The following is a 19,510-nucleotide window of genomic DNA, read 5'->3' on the forward strand; positions in this document are numbered from 1 at the left end:
GGGGAGGGTTCAAATGGGGATCCCAAGATGGGATACAGACGACTCCGTTTCTGTTGTACCTAGGTAGGCATGTCGTGTCACCCGTTGCCGTACGGTCCTTCATCCACTGCGAGGCTTTAAAGTTCATCCATTCATACGAACGTTCATTCATGAAAGCTATCATCAAATGATGCTGTCGGCAGTCATTGCATCTTCCACTGCCAGGCCATATACATTTGCTCACTGCATTGAGTCATCGTAGCCCGAACTCCAATTCCTCACATAATAAACAGAAGGTCGGTGTCTAGATGTTCATGTCAGCAATTTATTGAAGAGGGATATTAAAAAAAAAAAAAATTAAAAAAAGAGGCTTACCGATCGGATGACTACTCGACAGTTGTGGCTTCTGGGTATACTTCGTCTCCAGAATGTCACGAACACTGTTGAGCAATTCGACATAACTCTGCTTAGGATTTGCCTTGATTGCTGAAATGAATGCCCACGACATGGCGCCTGTTGCCTGAGCATTAATCGTGGCATCGGCTCTGCAAAGACGTTAGTGTTACCTCATGAAATAAGTCAATCAACTCACGATGTCTGGTCATCTTTGCTTCCTGACCACATGATAACATCGGCAGGCGATGTTCGCGTGTCCTTGGTCTTCTCGTACGCATCGTCACCTCGGAAGGCGGTCTTCGCCAAGCCGAAAACAGAGCCAGCGGCGCCCGCAATATCTCCACTAGAGTATGCTCTAAAGGCGTCGAAGAGGCCTGAAGCAGCTTCCTTGGCCAGGTTGGGTTCCTTGAGAACACCCTTTGTTGAGTAGACGTATGGGAGATCCATGACCGTGGCTGAATGGCACGAGTCAAAAATGGCAGTGAGACGGACACCCTGCACCAAGGGCTTCACGACACGGAAATGAATCTCATCATCGACTATGGGGCCAGCTTCGCTGTGGTCAACGGGGTAGATGCACTCATCGTATCCGTCATCTTCGTCGCCATCCACGTCTTCGACCTGACCACCGTGACCTTGAAGAGCATGTTAGATAGTTCCGCTCAAATGACTGCATGGACTCACCAGAGTAGTGGAGGAACAGGGCATCGTTGGGCTGAGCGTTTGACACAAGCCAGCCCATGGCGCGAATCATGTTTTCGCGGGTAGGAATCATGGCTGGGTTGGATTGATCATCGGTCAGAATGACCATATCCTCTCTCTTGTAGCCATATCGCTCAACAAGGAAGGCAGACACGTTGTGGACATCGTTGATACAACCTCGAAGCTCTCCCTCTTGGTTGAAGTAGTTGATACCAATCAGAAGAGCCTTGCGACGACCAGTACAATTAGAATATTGAAAAGTATAGCCTTCGGGGGCTCCGTGTCCGAACTGTTGAGGTGCAGATGGAGGAGGAGGGCCGGCTCGAGCATGCTCAGCATAGTGGTGCTGGCCTTGTGGGAGACGATAGCCGTATGCGTCGAGGCCGGGAGGAGGAGGGTATGACGGAGGAGGATATCTCTGACCTCCAGGATGACCTCCAGAATAACCGCCGTATTCTTGCTGGGGAGGAGGAGGTCCAGGAGGAGGAGCGTATCCGTAACCGCCGCCGCCGCCGCCGCCGCCTCCTTGATATCCTTGACCTGGGTAGTAGGACATGTTGACCTGCTGTGGGAGAAGCGAACTGATGCTCTGGGGCCTGCAATAGTCGACGTGGAGAATTGAGAAAGACGAAGATGCAAGAGGGAGCCCGAGAGGTTCGAGTCTTAGTCGCAGAGGAGAAACGAGCACGTAGGGTCAGCAATCAGAGCGCAGCCTCACTTCAGTCTCGCAATGGATGGAATTGAGCTCGTGGCTGCAGTTGAGCTGGGCTGCATGTGGAGGACGGGCGCTAATTGCGAGGCGGGGCAAAGTGATGGAGGGGCAGAACCTACCTAGGTAGCCCGGGAGAGGCGGGCCTGATTCATCAGCCCTGAACTCCCCTGAACTCCCCTGAAAAACTCCCTGGAAGTGACGGGAATGAGGGCTCTGGAGGCCGCTGGAAAGAAACCTCCCCCATGACACCAACGGATGGAACGCCAAGGGACCTGGATGGCCTTGGCGCTGCAAGAGCCCCTCCCCCTCACCGCAGCATCAGACGTGGATGTGTCGAGGACGAGCCAGTGAATCATTCATGGATGTCACAAGGGAATAAGATTGTGAGACGACATGAAACCCCTCATGATTTCGGGGACAAGAGAAGATCCATCACCAGCCACCGGATGTTATTCCCTTCACGATAAACATCATGGGCGGCCTCTCGCCTGCTGTGATGGTGACGCAGTATTGTATTGCCGTTGGGTGAATGAATGTTTGCTCATTATTGTTTGATATCACCGCCGTCTCATAGGGGATACAGGTAGCATATCATGACTGCTTGCAGCTTTGCTCCGCCACACTGGTGTTGCAACAACATACCCAATATTCCTTCATGCCAAATAGCCCTAGCTGCTCTAACTTAATAGATGGAGATGTGCGGACGTTGTAGTTTACGGAGTAAGTCGAAGGAGACAAACCCATAAGGTAGGTAGGTAGGCTGTTGGGCTTCATGTTATGGGAATTCGAGGCGATTGTCCGTGCCTGTCAAGCCAGACGAGGAATAAGTTGGATACTGCTTCAGTTGACTCCACGCCACTATCGATCATGTGGGGGCATTTCTCCGTGCCTTTTATGTCGCAATTGAACAATGCCAGCATGGAGTCTGTTATCGATCCTTTCGTTTGGCAGTCTTAAACATCACGCCCCAGCTTATCCGATGCGTTGACAAAACGAGGCTTGTTAAAGCCAAACGTGAACGAAGCTCCGTTGCTGTCGTAAAAAAAAGGTACCAAAGCTTAGAGCTGGTGACATTTGGCACCAGAGCGTTGCCCCGCCGGAACGGCCCGCAGGGGTCACTGGAGGTCCACTGATTGGCCACGTCGTAGCACTGTCACTGGTTGGTCCCCGAAAGCTTGAGGTTGGGTGTTGAATGGAGGGGTAAACGGGCTTTAAACGGGCCTGTTCCGCGGCTCTGAATAGGTACCTGGGTACTGAAGCTGACCGTGTTGCTTGCGCCTGTGCCTTTGCGCAGTGCGACAGCATCATATCCGTGGCTCCCCCGTACCTGTATCACTCTAACTAGAGTGCCATTAGGTTTTCACACAGTGGTACATATTCACTGAGGCACTTCCCTTCTTAGCAGTGACTCGGTAAGACCCTACGTTTCACCCCACCATCCATGCACTGTCGGCAGCTGCCAAGCATCTATGCCGACTGTCGATAACTGCGCGGGTTGCACCTAAATAGGTCCTTACCTACCTTAGGTACTCTTCACACCTCGCACCTCGCACCTCACACCTCACACCTCAGGCCTTTCGCCCTTATATAAACAGAACCCAGTCGCTCTTTTTTTTTAATCCCTCTTCTCTCTCATCTACCTTACCTCTTTTCTTCTTTCCCCCATAACTCTTGATTCTCCCAACCCCGACTTTCGCACGCCTTTGTCCGAAGTCACCCATCATGTCTTTCTTCAAGAAGATCGCCAAGGAGTTCGAGAACCTTGGTATTGGCGACAAGGACGAGAAGAAGCAAGAGGCTCAGCAGGGCTATCCTCAGGGTCAGGATAGTACGTTTTTACCGCGCGAACATTTCCTGGGGGCATGTGCTAACTCTTCTACCCCCAGACAACCGAGCCTACGGTGACGGCGGCCAACAGTACGGCGCTCCTCCTCAGCAATACAGCTCTCCTCCTCCTCAACAATACGGAGCTCCTCCCCCTCAGCAGTACGGCGCTCCTCCCCAGCAGTACGGTTCACCTGCTCCTCAGCAGCAATACGGTGCTCCTCCCCCTCAACCCGCTTATCAGCCCCCGTCCGACCGCCCTCCTCTGCCCCAAGGTTGGACTGCTCAGTTCGATCAGAACCAGCAGCGATGGTACTATGTTGAGACAGCCACTGGCCGCACTCAATGGGAGGCTCCTGGTCAAGCACCTCCCCCTCCTCCCCCGGATTCCCGTCCTCCGTATGAGTCTCAACCCTCTGACGGATCTCGTGGTTACCCTGGTGCTCCTGGTGGATATGGTTCTCCAGCTCCTGGAGGCTACGGTGGTGCTCCTGGCTATGGCGGCTACGGATCTCCTCCCCCTGGTCAGGGTGGCTACGGGTCTCCTGCTCCAGGTGGTTATGGATCTCCTGCTCCAGGCTATGGTGCCCCCTCTCCTTATGGCGCTCCTTCGCCTTATGGCGCACCCTCTCCTTACGGAGCTCCCGGTCAATACGGTACTCCCACTGATGGCGATCGCGGCAACAACCCCTACGGTCAAGGCGAGAAGAAGAAGAGCGGCAGCTCTGGAATGCTCCTCGGTGCCGCAGGTGGTCTCGCCATTGGTGCTGTTGGTGGTGCCTTGATCGCAAACGAGCTCAACGATAGTGACAGCGATCACGAGCACTCCGCTGCTGCCCCAGCTGCTGCTCCCGCTCCCCAGGTTGTCAACAACTACTACGGAGCTCCTCCCGAGGACCCCTATGCCGCCGACCCCTACGCGCAGGAAGGCCCTCCTGGTGTCCTTCCTGCTACCGACGCTGACGGCGACTCTGTCTCATCCAGTGACCGGGAAGATGTCCAAGAGGCCCGTGAAGAGTACGAAGAAGCTCTGGCTGAAGCTAATGACTCTGATGCCAGCAGTAGTGATCACGAGAGACTTGAGGAGGCTCGGGAGGAGTACGAAGAGACCTACGAGGAGGTGTATGAGGATGACTAAATGGTGCAAAACGAGCTATGAATAACGACATGTTTACGTCTAACTGTAACAGCATTGCTTTGGAGCCGTAAGGGCAAGGAAGAAGGTTGATGGATTTTTCTCACTTGTTAATACCTTAGTACACAGTACAATACCAGAGCACATTTCGTGCTGTCTGATATGCAGCACATCTTCTTTTGTGAGGGCTTGCCAGTATCGTTCCCGCGCATGTGCGTTGGATACCAACCTAGGTAATGTCTTGCATTTCTTAGGCATATGCATGGGCATGTTGGAACACGTTAGAGATGCAGCAATTACAGGCTATTGCTGTAAGTAGAAGCCGCCTTCGCTTATCGGCACCGGGCCAAGCACTGCAGACCCTCCATTGCAGGGCATTTTTTGCTGTGTAACAGCAACACAGAGTCTCTCGAAAGCAACCAAACGTCGGTATTGTATTCAGTATCAGGTATCCAATTAGTATTACCTTACCTTATATACCTTACTTGAGGTGAGTCTCATATTGTAAAAAAGGTATTCCGGTCTCAACAGCAAGTATTCCGAGTCCACCTGCAATACAGAACAACAGTTGAGCGAAGGACAAAGAACGAATTTCCGAGGTCAAAAATGGATGAGTTGTCCGTCTCCACGCTTGGCATTACACGATAATGGCGGAGCGTACATTGCACAGCCCCCTCGACAAATTCTTGGCAATGGAACCGTAAAAGTATTATACGGTTTGAGTTGTTGTTTTTTTTTGTTTTCTCCCCAGCAGCGGGCGCTCGCTGGACGCTCTTCAAATTCTCACCATGTTGTAATGCAACGGTGAGAAGATCACTCGGCACAGATATTGCCGGGTTGGCAAGCTTGTTGCGGTCAAGCTTTTGTAACCTTGGAAAATAAGCATTTATCAGAAAGCTTGTCGTTTTTCTTATTTAATTATCTGGACCAGGAGGTTTACAAGGGCTGATGAGTGGTGAGCTTGGCATTATTGATGTTGTGCTGTGTTGTCTTGTGAGATGAGGGTCTGCGGACTGGGGATATCATCATACGGATGATGGCCAACAAGGCGTAGGTAATTGGTATGTGTCAGACTTGATTCGTTGACGGAACAATATTGGTCTTTTTACTCTTCATAGATTTCTCCTTCACATGTACTCTCATGGATGACTAGGCGTGTGTGGGCCCAGGCTCTATCGTTATGTTGAACCTTTGAGCATGGCGAGCAAAACAATTGTTCAATCTCATTTCCACGTCCTAGTATATAAAAGTTAAGCCTGGCAATGCTGACTCTCAACGCAGGTCTCATTTAATCCCAAGCATCACTCGGTCGATTCGTCGTGCAGTCCTTTGGGTATACAAATATCCTTAATCATGCCCTTTATTGCAGCCCTTTCCTTCATGATGAAGGGACAGGGAATCACCTCTCGTTGTTTTTCTCGTCAAAGCAGATGCACATTGCTACCATGAGAGCCATGTCGACGCCGGGCTTAACTTCGAGAGTATATGTTTGTTGGCCAAGTATCAAATCGTGGCCGGTGACTCTGCGGCTGATACATGCGACCACGCTGTCCGTGAGCGTGTCAACGATGCTGGCAGTGTAGTCGTGCCACTTGCCGTTCATCTCAAGAATCTCTGCTGAACCGTTGATAGAGTTAAATGTAGCTGTGGCGCTGGAATTGAAGACTAAAATACATCAGAGATAGATGCCACGACGACTATCACGGGAGGACTCACGCCGGAGGTTGCTCCTCACATTGACAAGTTTCGTTCCTTGAGGATCTTCCACAGCATACGTGGTATGGATATGGCAGTGTTCCTTGACGATGGAAAAGAGATGGGTGCCTCTCATGTCATTGACTATCTTGCGTCCAGACACGCTCATCACCTTGCCCTCTACCGTGAGGAGAGGCTGACCATTGATATGATAAACCTCAAAGTCATCGCCGGTGAGAGACATTGTCTTTTCTCTGACGATGAGAGTCTCTGTCCGGTTGGTGATGTAGGCTGGGAAGATGCCGATCAGGTGTGGCGTCAGCGCAGCTGGATATTGAACCAGCGCCATTGTTGCTGTTGAGGTAACAATGATGTATCAAGATGATATTGTTGAACTAGGTACCTTATAGTGAAGAGGAGGAGATGGAAAGTGCTATGAAGGAGAGTTTAAGGTGCGTGTTTTATTGAAGGGTCGCCAAAGAGGAATACTTACCTACTTTAGTATTTAGAAACGCCGTCACAGCTAAAGGGAAAGTCACAAGGAATTGGCTTGAGTTGAGACAGAAATGTAGGTGCTTCATCGATGGCAGTCGCACGTTGCCTTGCGCTTGCCTACTACATAGTAGGTTTGATCACCTCAACCGATGGTCCTCAAACGTACCAACTTCACGAGATTGGCAATTCATTAAAAGATAAATCCGTGAATCGATGAATGGGCATAGAATTGATGACATGATAAACTCGGAGCAAGCTTCTAATTCATCAATCCGCCTCGACGGAACCCTTTATTTGTTATCGATCCTTCAGATGTTTTGTGTCAATACTTGGCTAAAAATACACCGATCGGCATGGACATCAGTCAGTTTTGCGGCTGTACTACGATGGCTAGCAGAACATGTTTATTATCAATTATGGATCCTTCTTCATGAGTGTAACTGCTTGATACTACGCATAACTAGAGGCAGCCGGACGATTGATACGACGATGATAATCCACCAAGCGCGATAGTATTGTGACTCAACTCAAACAGTCGAACAAGTTATCACCAAGTACCACAAACGCAGGGACAAACAGCTTTTGAATTGGCTTGGAGCTTATAAAATGTACTAATCTAAACATATACTTTATCAGCTAAGAACATGTACTGCACCATCTTAAGGTCAGAGGCAGACTTTACTGAGGTTCTTGTAAATCAACGTCACCTACCTACCCTAGGAGGGCCAATCATGAAGCAGCGAAATGTTTAGACATGGAAACATCAGATGCACAGAACAGTCACGTGAGTATTCTGACAGTCCTGTGAACAAACTCGGTCTGGTGTGTCTAGTGGTATGATTCTCGCTTAGGGAGAACCCTATAGCATAGCTTGCGAGAGGTCCCGGGTTCAATCCCCGGCCAGACCCTTTTCTTTTGCTCTATCTGTTCTATCTGTTCTCCATGTTCGCTCGTGGTTTTGTTCTTTTTGCGCTGTTGTTCGACTTGATGTTATTACAGCTGCTCGAGCTGGGACGAAATGCCCGGCCCCACTTGAGCCGAGCCAATTATGTAGTAGAATTGCGGGACGAAAGTTTAACATGAAAGCCATTGTGAACGGTTAACAGTTGGTAAAGGCAACAATGAATATAGCACACACAGAGTTTTGCAAGAGTTAGAAGAAAATAGAGCCAACCATTGTCTATCCTAATCTACCCATAACTAATACAAGAAACAGATCTCGGGCGCAAGATAAAAGTCAAGACACGCAATGGGCGTCATTTAACCCACGATCCATTCAGGATATTTACAGAGCGAATAGGGCAAGGAAAGCAAGGACGGCAGTGGAGACGCCGAGAGAAGCAGCACCGTTGGTGATGGTGCTGGGAGTCTCAGCAGGGGCAGAGCCAGACTCGGAGGCGGAACCGGAACCGGAGCCAGATCCAGACTCAGAGCCGGAGCCAGATCCAGAGCCCTCAGAGCCGGAGCCAGACTCAGAGCCAGAGGTAGACTTAGAACCAGAGCCAGTAGCGGTGGCAGTGCCAGTAGTTTCCTCATCGCCGGAGCTAGTAGCAGAGGCAGTAGAGGTGGTGAATGTAGCGGTGGAGTTAGAAGCGTGAGTGGACTTGGAAGCACTGGACTCGGTCTTGGTCTTGGAGTGGACGGCAGAGCTGGTGGTCTCATCATCAACCTTGTCGCAAGAGAGATCGAAGAGAGGAGTGGTGGAGAGGTTATCAGTGATGGCGAACTTCATCGTGTTGTCGGGGTTGGAGTCGCGGAGAGTGTACCAGAAAGTGGGGGTCTTGTTGAAGAGGTACTTGCAGCCAACGTCTTGCCAGTACTTCTGAGCGTTCTTCACACTAGGAACAGCCTCATCCCAGTTGGGACCCTTGTAGGGCCAGCCAGTCTCAGTGACCCAGACAGGCTTGCCACCGGAGGCGGCGATGGTGGCCTCGTACGCCTTGTTGAAGAGCTTGGCAGCGTTGTCGATGCTGTTGCCCTTGTCGTTCTCATAGTAGGGGTACTCATCCACACCGATGAAATCGATGGCGTCGAGGACGGCCTTGTTGGTAGCGTTGCCCCAGACGTCCCAGGTGTCGACGTGGCCGACGGGGATCTCGCCAATGGGGGTACCCTTGAAAGCCTTCTTGAAGTCGTTGATGAAGTCAACGAGGACATCAGGCTGAACACCGACACCACCCTTGTTCTTAACGCCAGTAACGGAGTTACGGTAGAGATCCTCGCTACCAACGGAAACACCGATGACGAGGTCGGTCAGCTTGGAGCCGTACTTGTCGACAGCCTTCTTGAGGGCGCTGATCTCCTTGTCGATGTTGTCAGTGCCGGAAGTCCAGACACCAAGAAGGATCTCCGTCTTGGTGTCGATGGCAGCCTCGAAAGCTTCAATGGGGTCATCCTCGGAGTAGGCCTGGATGTTGGTGTAGAGTCGGACGGCGCTGAAGTCGCCGGGAGCGGTCTTCAGGTTCTGAGCAGTCTCGAACTCAGCCTGGAAGTCGGCCTTGAACTTGGCGGCACGGTTGGCGAGGGTGGCACCAGAGTTGAAACCGAGGTAGTTCTTGGCCTCAACGCCGAGGGCGAGGGCACCAGCAGCGAGGGTAGCAGAAACCTTCATGTTGGCGAATATAAATTATCGATTCTCGGGTAAGTGATCGATATGTGGTGTAAGCCGGTTGGTATAACGTCGAGCAAGGTGATACCAGCCGGAAGCTAATTCTATTAAAAGAGCGTGAGTGTGATTATTCGGAAATGGTAATCAAGAAAGAAGCCGTTCTGGCAGTTAAAAGAGAGTGACGAGGAAGTAAGAATGCCGAATCCGAAAAGAGAATCCAGACAACAAAAAGGAAATGATGGACGGATTGGAAAAAAGATGGGCAGTTGATCAAAGAATGAGGAAAGGCGCTTTGTTTTGCTTTCGGAACGCGGTGAGATTAGGTCGGGGGCGCTGCAGCGGACGTGGAGCCGTCACGTGCCGGACAGGCACTAAGTTCCCGGTTTTTCAGGGGAAATGCTTACGACGCTGGTCCACTGGGTTATGGTTAACGTGCCGTTGGCCGCTAAGAATAGAAGGGCATTTCTTGGAGGTGGGTGCTCATTGGACATCAACCCCAGCTTCTCCTGTTTCGTACCCAAGGAGCAATTTTGCAATGCGTGATCGTCGATAAAACAATCGAGATGAGTGTTGCTACGCATTCTTGAGAAATGAACATGATGACTCTCGTTTTTCGTATTGAGAGATTTGATGCCACCGCATTGTTTATCTGTCAAGCCTCTTCCGCAGCCCTCGTCTAGACAGCAGAGAGTTCCAACGGTGTGCCCTTATCTCAAAGAATCTGATTCGTTGCAGTGGCATGACTTAACTTACGCAAGGAACAATGCAACCAATTCTTGAGAACGGATGGAAGCTAAAACAAATGCAGTGCATCAAAGTTTATCCTTGAGCCAATCTCCAATGCACTCAAGATAAGTCCTGGGATTGAGTTCCTTGGTAGCCAATCTAGCCAATTTCTGTATACGAAGCCAAGCATGGGATTTAATTTGATGTTTGAGATATACAGAATGCGACCAGCTATATTTCACCGCCTGGATCCTCCAGTTTCTTTGTTTTTGATGCTCTTGGACTTGAGCCTCAGACATCCCTCTTTGATGCAAGAAGCAATTCTTTGTCGTGGCGAGCGAATTCCTTGGCACTTCAGGCGCTAAATTAGCTGAGGCTGCGGGTGACGATGGTGGGCTAGTGCGTTATAAACTCCCCCTTGAAGTGGAGAATACGATACTTGGGCTTGGCTGGCACGGCTTTGAGGCCGATTGATCCGTTCGTGAATTGGGACCGCTACAGATGAAGTCAACCAAGATGAAAGAGGCTCAATTGAGCAATCCTTCAACATACGGTTACTACCTATTATTGTTGCCTAGCATACCCAACAGATACTGACTGTACATGTATTTGTCCTGTTTATGCTGATCAATATGCTGCCGTCTTATCACGTGTTGTTAAGATTAGGCGCTGATCCTGGATCTAATGTCTCACCAAGAAATGCCGCTATGACTTCGGTTGGGCTTTAGTCCAGCATAGTTTTAGCCACGCCTATCCAATGGTCATCATCATCAGGAACAATAATATTGTTGATCAAGCAAAAGGTATCGCTAAGTCATGACATGGCTCCATTCACAGATCGTCACGTCGCAGGAGGCCTCCCAACTGCAACCTCAGCACTTAATCTAGTGCTTCTCAGCTTCAGGCTTCTCGTGAGCCATAAAGACCTCATCCTCGTTGATATGGTACTTGGCAGACTTGCGTGCCGGGATACCCTTCTGGAACTGTTCAAATTCGTTAGCTGCGTTCTCGGTCCTCGTGTTCAGCTGCTTACCATGTAGTCCATCTCACCAAAGGTACGGTCTTTTGTTTCGAACATACGGAAATAACCCCAAGTCAGAGTGAGAGTGGCAAGACCTGCCCAGAAGAAGGCCTGTAGCATGTTAGCGTTGCATTGACACTCGTATCGATTGGGCTGGATTGACCGTCTTGCCCTTGAGGTTCCATGATCCTGGAGACAACATCTCGGGCTGGATGAGACCTCCGCAAATGATGTTACCAACATAATACGTTGAGCGAGCCAACACAATTGTCTGTGTACGCAGACGAGTCGAACCGACCTCAGCAACGATAGTGTAGATGATGGGACCGACAGACATGGAGTATGCTCCCAACCACACAACGCAGAGGATTGATTGCGCCCAAGCTAAAGACAGAGTCTGCTTGGGCAGCGCTAGGAAGCCAATAAGCCAGAGAATTACGACAAGGAATGAGAAGCCAGAGAGCCAGATCGTTCGTCGACCGAACTTGTAGATGTAGAACCACGAGATGATGGTACCGATGAAGGCGATGCCAGTTCCACCAAGAGCAATACCGTAAGAAGCAGAGGGACCAATACCAGTCTGTTGGAAGAAGAACGATCCACTATAGCAAAGAGCACCGCCGTTGGTGATTTGAGAGAGGAAACCCATGCAAGCGATCTCGGTTCGTCGAAGGTTACTACCTCGGAAGCAGTCCCAGTAAGAAGTACCAGAACGCTCCTCAATCTCAAGCTTGTTTGTGTGGACCATGAGCGCAACGGCGTTCTCGTAGTTGATGTTGTGTTCCGGTTCGGACAGTCGCTCGAGGGATATCTTGGCCTTCTCGAGCTGGTTCGTTCGGACGAGATGCCAGGGCGACTCGGGGGCCATGTATGCTGCGATGGCGAGAGGAATAGGCCACACCCATTGGACCGCAAAGGGAATTCGGTAGCTCCATGGGGTAGGGTTGTCAACTAGACCTTTGAGTACACCAGCTGAGATGAACTGCCCAATGCACCAGCACAGGTTAACATAGGCAGTGAGATATCCTCGAATAGCAAGAGGAGTGACCTCAGCCGCGTAGGCGGGACCAGTAGTAGCGAAGATTCCCCAAGGAATGTTGCAGAGGAATTGACCGACGAGAAGGACCTCGATGTTGGGGGCGAAGAAGACGACAAAGATGAAGGCAGTGAGCCAGAAGAGGCCACTGATGAGAACCTTGCGGTGTCCCCATCGCGAGGTAGCCCATCCGTTCAGAAGAGCACCGATGATGTTGGCGAGGGCACCGAGACAGTTGAAGCGCTGCTGCCAATTGGCCGAGATCTGATGTCCATTCTCCTTGTCGAGATATTCGCCGTACTTCTCTCGGAATCGTGGGTAGCCGTAGAAGGAACCGAGGAGGGTAACATCGTAGCCCTCCATGATGACAGTAGTCGAGATGACTGACAAGGACCTGTTAGCTATCTCGGCCTCAACAGTTCAATGGTAAGCACCCACGGATAGACCAAAAAGCAGCGCGCTTGTAAGTCTTGAAACCCTGCCAAACGGTAAAGCTATGCTCATCGGCCGTGGCTTCAAGAGCCTCATTGGCGAGAGCTTTGTCGTGAAGGTCTACATTCTTGAGATGGTCAAGACCAGCATCGGTGCTCTCAACATGGGGCTGGATCTCCCCAGACTGCTTTTCGGCTACCATGATGAACAGATTCGTCGCTTACCAGCAGCAGACTACTTGCAATGAGGTTTGAGAGGCTCATGATGCCCTTCACCGGAGATGGACATGTTATATCGTCCCTCATCAATAGTTCTCCGCATGCAGAGATGATCCTCGAGGCCGGGAACCGGTTCACATCGCCGTAGAAATAGGATCGACGGCCCGTGTTAGTGAAGCTATCTCGTAGTTGAACTTCCCCGCGATTGGTGGAAGATCCTGCGGGGGAAGAAGTTGGTGATGAGGGATGAAGTGGTCAACATCGATCGTTAGTGGACCGGATAATAGCTTGACCACTAATATGCCTTTCTCCTCCCCAGCTTCATCATCCTAGAGAGGCGGGGAATCTGGGGTAGTTTCTGGGGGATGGTGGGTGATCATCAGATGTCTTGGTCTTGAACCCTGTTTCTCTGTACGTCGGCCGATGTTTTTAGACAGGAATATACCAAAAACGCCAGTTCAAACGTCACTTCTGTCATTTATTATAGTCTAATCCGGATAAATATGACTCGAGCAATCCTTCAGAGATAGCTTCAAGTTTCGTCTGCATCACAAGATGGCTGACACCCAGGAACAGGTCTTCCTCGGCTGCTACTGTACCACACATGGACGATCACAAGCATCGCGTGATTCGTGAAGAAATTCCCAATGCTACGACACCCACTTATACGCGCTTATATGCGATTCGTCTTGTCTTAAGCTTGGCCTATATGCCTTCAATTAAGGTACCACGATCATGAGGCTTATCTTCTGGAAAGCGATCCAAATTTGACAATCCTCCCCCAAATGTGATTGGGGGTTTGTAGTAGTCTCAGTCTTTGCTCTCTCTCTCTCTCTCTCTCTCTCTCTCTCTTATTCCCTATTTTCCGATGGCCGCTAGTAAGCAGCCACTTTTCTGCCTCCTTAGCAATGCCTCACCATCACTTTCGTCTTCTCATTTAACCATTTACACGGTTAGAACCGACTTACCCCGTTGCTTAGCAGCCACAAGCTCCCCACGCTTCGAGGCACAAGGATGAGGTGGTTGGGTTGCACCTAGACATGGCAGTCAGGGCTTACACCCATTCACTCAATGCACGACTGCGGCACTCACGAACTCAGGCTAATTTCCCTTGGCAAATCCATCTTCAGCCCGAGCAAATCAAAAGTTCCTCACATCTGAATACGCAATACAGAGACGCAGCTCGGTAGATCTTGACCCGAGTCGGTGGAACCAAAGTTTGAAGGCAGCCATCGAACCACGCTTAATTGGCCATGATTCAAGGAATTAAACATCAGGTGAACTGTCACTCTGCAGTAGCTTCTTGATTTACTTCCTGCATTCTGCTACTTTGAGGGGTTTGATCGGCTGACGGGTTACATTGCCGGCGGATCATTCTGCAAGTTTCCGAATAAGCTCGAGTCTCTACTGACAGACGTTGTCCCCTCGTTCGTATAGTTCCATGCCCTCGGCTGTACTGAATGAAGATAAATGAACCTCCCATCACTAGCCAAACTACTCAATCAGAAGAAAGAAACCTAGTTGAGACTGATGACCTCAACATTTCGAACTTGGAAAGTTGTCGCTATGACACATGAATCAGTACTGGCAAAGACATCAAACTGATGGGAAACTTACGTGTTGTGGGACCAGGTGATCCAGAAGATCCTTCAGTCTGATAGTTGACAATCCTATATAGCTGTTAGCTAGGAGCAAATCTCATTGTTTCACTAAAAATATACTTACAGGCGTAGACCCGCCCCAATATAGTCACGACCATATTGCGTAGTCTGCTCAACACCATCGAGGAAGAACTTGACTCTCACATCATGACCGTTCTCATCACGCAGCTCAGCACGAACAGAGTGCCATTCCTCGGGATTAGGATAGTCCCTATCGAGTGCAGTGACCTCATCAGAAGTATTGAATGTGTTGAAAGAAATCTTTCCAGAGCCTTTCCACTCAGCAATATCAATCTCTGGCGGCCATCCGCTCGCAGCGTTGAGCCAGAAAGCTGGCCAGGTTCCTCTGTCGACTGGAGCAATGAACTCAGCACTGATATCATAACCACCGCCAGCAGAAACGGCGAATGTTGATTTAGCATGAATTGCTCCAGAAAGATAGTGAATGGGATCTTCTTGGTCATCTCGTGGCTCAGCAGTCAGAGTGAGAACGCCATCAGTGACGGAGATGTGTTCCTTGTCCATTCGGGCGCCGCCATTGTGTGTGGCTCCCCAAGGGTACAGATAGTTCCAGTATGTTTCAAGGGAGCTGAAAGAGTCTGAAGGAATTTCTGTCGTCGCGCGTCTTTCAATCGGTGGTCGCAGAGCAGAACATGATGCTCCGATGCTGTAGAGCGCAATGATAAGATTTTTGAACTGCATTTTCTCGGTGGATGAGAGCAGAACTGTTGTAAAACGGAGGATCTGAATTTAAGCATGTATTTAAATACTACATCATCTGCTATATTGCAGCCCTTTTAATGTCCGTAAAACAGGAGTAATGGAACCTTAACGGGACTTCCGGGATGTTGAAACAAGGAACCTGCATTGACGATCACGGCGAAACGAAACGCATGGATGAGCATTAAACGCACCAACAATATTTCTTCATATGGCGCCAGACTCAATATGTTGATTCAATTATACAGGAAAGCTTGTCAGGATTCAAAGGTGTGCTTGATTCCTTGGAGGACAACCTGGAAAGAAAAGACTGAATAACTCCGCATATGAACTACATTTCAGAACCCAATAATGCTATGAACGATGTTAGAATAATACCAGTCATCTTATTACAACAGAAACTTGAGTGTATGTATTATCAAAAGGGCGACATTGGTATATGGCATTGACCATATAAAATGTTTATGAAATCTAGAAGAGCCAGTCACGAATTCCTTATGAGCTATGAAATCGAAAGCAAAATAATCAAACAAGGGAGTTAACGTAGTTCTCCAAGTTAGTATACCCATTCAATGCAACCTTCATACCATCTGCAGCGTCATTGGGGTTAAGACCATTCTTTGTTTCCCATTCATCAGGAATGCCATCACCATCTGAATCTTTCAGAGCGGCACCATTTGCAATCTCTCCAACACCACCAAATTCCTTCTCATCGGAAATTTGCCCTCCCTTGGTTCCATAAGATTTGACCTGATCAACAAGGGCAGTATCAACACTATCCCTATGAAGTGAGTTCCCGACACTTTTGAGGACTAGTTCGACGGCTGCCTGGGGTGTGAGGGCTGTAGGAGCCGGATAGTTGTATGGGGTCTTGACAAAATCAATGTCAGAGTAGCAACTGGTTTTCTCGCAAAGAGCAGCGCCATCAAGCTTGCCGTCGCGGTTGGAGTCGTAGAAGTTGTCCTTGACGTCTGAAACATGGTCAGTAACATAATCATATGCGAGGTAAAATGACATACAAGCATGGAAGAAACTGTTTCCTCGCGTGAAGGCTGTGACGGTAGTATCTGGACCAGAAATGAAATAGTTGTTGATGATGTTGACATAGCTGTCAGCTTGACTATCTCCAGCAATGTAGCCGCCGCCACCTCCCCAGTTATACACGACCTATATGACAGTCAGAAAATCATCCAGAAACAGAAACAGAATTACCCACATTGTTCTGAAAGTCATTGACACCCTTGACTTTGGGGTTACGAGTCTTGTTGTCAATGTACAGGTTGCGGAACAAGCTGACTCCGCCATCTGTCTGCATCAAGCCACCACAAGAGTGCGAAACAAGGCCCTGAGCAATGATGGTGTTCTGGATGGTGACATTGGTGACGTCTCCATTGATAGAGAAAGTCTCATCACGGCCCCATGAGACGCTGACGTGGTCAAAGATGATATTTTTGCCGTCAGCAATACCGATTGCGTCTTTACCTGAGGTTCCGCCTTTGCCCATACGGATGGTGATGTATCGCACAATAGAGTCATTGGCGTTGGAGAGAGACCAGCCATTGCCATAGACGACGATCCCCTTTGAATGTTTTAGCTAGTGTAAGTTTGGAGGTTCTAGAGACTCACACCACTAGGAGCAGTTTGGCCTGCGATGTAGATGTTCTTAGACACGACGATGCGTTCGGAGATTTTGATGACTCCGCCAACGTCAAAGACAACAATTCTGTTGGGCTTCGACACTGCGTCTCGAAGCGAGCCAGTCCCAGAGTCACTGTTCGATTTCATTAGACACTTCATATGAATAGGCAAGAAGACTTCAGCTTACTTGAGGTTTGTCACTTTGTATACCTCGCCTTGACGACCACCAACTGCATATCTACCAAAACCCTCAGCTCCAGGGAATGCAAGCTGGGCTGCTTGCGCCAAGGAACTGGCTGTCAAAGCCAGTAGCAACGAAAGTTTCATGTTTCTTGAGTATGAGAATCTTGAGTTGACGGGCTCCAAGTGCACCGGGTCTATCATCCTTTATGTACAACAACTCCTAGTAGAACTTACATGGGGTTTCAAATATCCTCCAATGACAGCATTCAAGTCACCAAGACGGAACCGAATTGCCATTTTGGTAAAATTGTAGTGACACAGCGATTGGTGGAATCAGTTAACAACGATTGTTGTAAATCCATTCCTATTTTGGTGAACTACAGTTTTGGAAAATTATGTACTGACATGTTAGGCTTGCACCACTCTGCCAAGGTGAATTTTGAGACTTAAGGTTATAAGATTATACAAAGCGAGAAATGTCCAAAAAGCAGAGTGTCATTCTAGGTAACTCAGTTGTTATTCTATAGATCCCATCCTTGCATACAGGTAGCCAAGGCACGTGCGGCCCTTGAAAGTCAAGAAGCAGCATGTAATGCTGATTATAAACATAGATAGATCGAGATAAAAAGGATTGTGTAAATTAGTCTTGCGTCTCATGTCTTCAAAGGAGTAAACCTGATGACCAGCTTCTCGCCAATTGGCCTCGCCGTATAAGCATCTTCCTGCTCGATACCTTCATCATTAACAATGGACGTCTCAAAGTTGGCATAGATGAACGCCAAAATAAACTTCATCTCATTCATGGCGAAGTTGGAGCCGACACACATCCGTCCACCACTTCCGAAGGCCCAGAAAAGTCTTTGCATCTCGCGATGCTTCGCCTCATCGTCTGATGATTTCCCAAGTTTTTGTGGCATCCAACGCTCTGGTTTCCACTCCTCAGGCTCAGGGAATACTTCTTTGTCCCGGTGTAGTGTATATGCCAGGGATGCGATCCTCACGTCGCCGGGGATATAATACCCTGCTATGCTACATCCACGATCAGGTGTCTGGCGTGGTTGAGGTCCTGGAATAGGCGCGTGGAGACGCAGCGTCTCCGTGACAACAGCGTGTAAGAGCGGTAGGGAATCGACTTCCTTAGGATCTGGCAAAGTCAACGTGTTCGTGATACCAGACGCAATTTTAGGGTCAGTCATCAAAGACGGCTTAAGAGACTGAACTTCAGCATGAAGCTGTCGTTGAAGTTCTGGAGACTTTGAAATATGCCATGTTGCATAGGTGAGGGCAATTCCAGCAGTCTCCTGTCCAGCCAGAGAATGATCCATAACCTCAGACGCAATGGCTCGATCTCGTTGAAGAACGCTCGTAGTGTACAGGATGCTCTTTTCTCCGTTGGTCTCGAACTCGCGCTCTATCCCGGCAAGCAGTGAGTTATAGACTACTGGCTCGTCCGAGCGTTGAATGTCTTGACTGCTACTGGAGCTTCTTGTCGCCTTGGATGTCTTCCGAACATTCTCGCAAAGTTCCCAGTTCCAATCAGAGAGTGTCTTGTTGGACTGATCTACCCACTGTGGATAGAGCTTGAGCCAAGGAATCCATCTTTTGCAAAACTTTGTCAAGTTTGGAACTTCTTGCGTCCAGAAAGGGTAGTTGGCGCGTGCAAGATACATGTCCTGCCAGTCGCGGCGATAAGACTCATCGGCAATGAAATTTGTAGCGTTAGAGAGACCAAATATGTAGGCAGTGATAAGATCCATTGCCGTTGCTAGATAAAGACCGAACACTTCAACATCATTGTAGTCTGTAGGTATCGACTTGTGGGAAGATTTAAGAGACCCGTCAAGTGCGGGCAAGAGGCGGTTGACGAGTATCTCGGCCATTTGCAATTTACTCGCTTGAGATGATTGTATGTACGATTTGGAGTAGACGTTCGAAATCATCCTCTTTCTCAGGGAGTGAGGCTTTGAATTGCCAGTGGCAAACATATTTGGAACTCTAAGGACGGCCATATTAGTTTCATCACCAACAGTCCAGTACCATAAGTTGGCGTTCTCACCCATAATTATCAAAGACGCTATACCAGTGGCCTTTCTCGAACCCTCCTTGATATATGGTCCGCATCCCTTCTAAACCGTCGACGCTCACTTCATCTGGACCAATTCTAATCACTGGACCAAACCTTTGGTGTGCACGATACAGTGACGTATTCTCTCGCCTCCACTTCCTTGCTGCTAATATCCAGAGAGGGCTGATATGGCATGTCCAATGCGGTGCGGGTATACGAGATAGCGTGGAGAAAAAGAGAGGATAGATGATGTATCTGTACACC

At 49.2% G+C, this 19,510-nt stretch overlaps 7 protein-coding genes across 7 annotated transcripts; 1 reads left to right on the forward strand and 6 right to left on the reverse strand.

The window, feature by feature from the left end:
• Positions 1-1,633, reverse strand: FSUBG_2520 (metacaspase-1; the record flags this gene model as incomplete). Its single annotated transcript, XM_036680302.1, has 3 exons — positions 355-524; positions 572-1,010; positions 1,060-1,633. Coding segments are annotated over 3 exons (1,183 nt in total), but the record flags the coding sequence as incomplete, so codon positions are not given.
• Positions 1,634-3,511: 1,878 nt separating this feature from the next.
• On the forward strand, positions 3,512-4,751 carry FSUBG_2521 (uncharacterized protein; the record flags this gene model as incomplete). The annotated part of the gene is made up of 2 exons (XM_036680303.1): positions 3,512-3,617; positions 3,676-4,751. 2 exons carry the CDS (start codon positions 3,512-3,514, stop codon positions 4,749-4,751), a joined length of 1,182 nt encoding a protein of 393 aa, XP_036541790.1.
• Positions 4,752-6,147: 1,396 nt separating this feature from the next.
• Positions 6,148-6,792, reverse strand: FSUBG_2522 (DUF567 domain protein; the record flags this gene model as incomplete). Its single annotated transcript, XM_036680304.1, has 2 exons — positions 6,148-6,413; positions 6,465-6,792. The coding sequence occupies 2 exons, from the start codon at positions 6,790-6,792 to the stop codon at positions 6,148-6,150; spliced, it is 594 nt and encodes a 197-aa protein (XP_036541791.1).
• Positions 6,793-8,223: 1,431 nt separating this feature from the next.
• On the reverse strand, positions 8,224-9,549 carry FSUBG_2523 (glucan endo-1 3-beta-glucosidase eglC; the record flags this gene model as incomplete). The annotated part of the gene is made up of 1 exon (XM_036680305.1): positions 8,224-9,549. One exon carries the CDS (start codon positions 9,547-9,549, stop codon positions 8,224-8,226), a length of 1,326 nt encoding a protein of 441 aa, XP_036541792.1.
• Positions 9,550-11,156: 1,607 nt separating this feature from the next.
• On the reverse strand, positions 11,157-12,963 carry FSUBG_2524 (alpha-glucoside transport; the record flags this gene model as incomplete). Its single annotated transcript, XM_036680306.1, has 4 exons — positions 11,157-11,255; positions 11,306-11,404; positions 11,457-12,712; positions 12,768-12,963. 4 exons carry the CDS (start codon positions 12,961-12,963, stop codon positions 11,157-11,159), a joined length of 1,650 nt encoding a protein of 549 aa, XP_036541793.1.
• A 1,533-nt stretch (positions 12,964-14,496) lies between these two features.
• On the reverse strand, positions 14,497-17,325 carry FSUBG_2525 (pectate lyase C; the record flags this gene model as incomplete). The annotated part of the gene is made up of 8 exons (XM_036680307.1): positions 14,497-14,543; positions 14,597-14,649; positions 14,705-15,365; positions 15,948-16,331; positions 16,380-16,527; positions 16,577-16,939; positions 16,987-17,131; positions 17,186-17,325. The coding sequence occupies 8 exons, from the start codon at positions 17,323-17,325 to the stop codon at positions 14,497-14,499; spliced, it is 1,941 nt and encodes a 646-aa protein (XP_036541794.1).
• Positions 17,326-17,834: 509 nt separating this feature from the next.
• FSUBG_2526 (benzoate 4-monooxygenase cytochrome P450) lies at positions 17,835-19,241 on the reverse strand (the record flags this gene model as incomplete). The annotated part of the gene is made up of 1 exon (XM_036680308.1): positions 17,835-19,241. The coding sequence occupies one exon, from the start codon at positions 19,239-19,241 to the stop codon at positions 17,835-17,837; it is 1,407 nt and encodes a 468-aa protein (XP_036541795.1).
• Positions 19,242-19,510: the final 269 nt, after the last annotated feature.

Source organism: Fusarium subglutinans (assembly GCF_013396075.1).
Source record: "Fusarium subglutinans strain NRRL 66333 chromosome Unknown NRRL66333_c0000023, whole genome shotgun sequence".
Taxonomy (NCBI): Eukaryota; Fungi; Ascomycota; class Sordariomycetes; order Hypocreales; family Nectriaceae; genus Fusarium; species Fusarium subglutinans.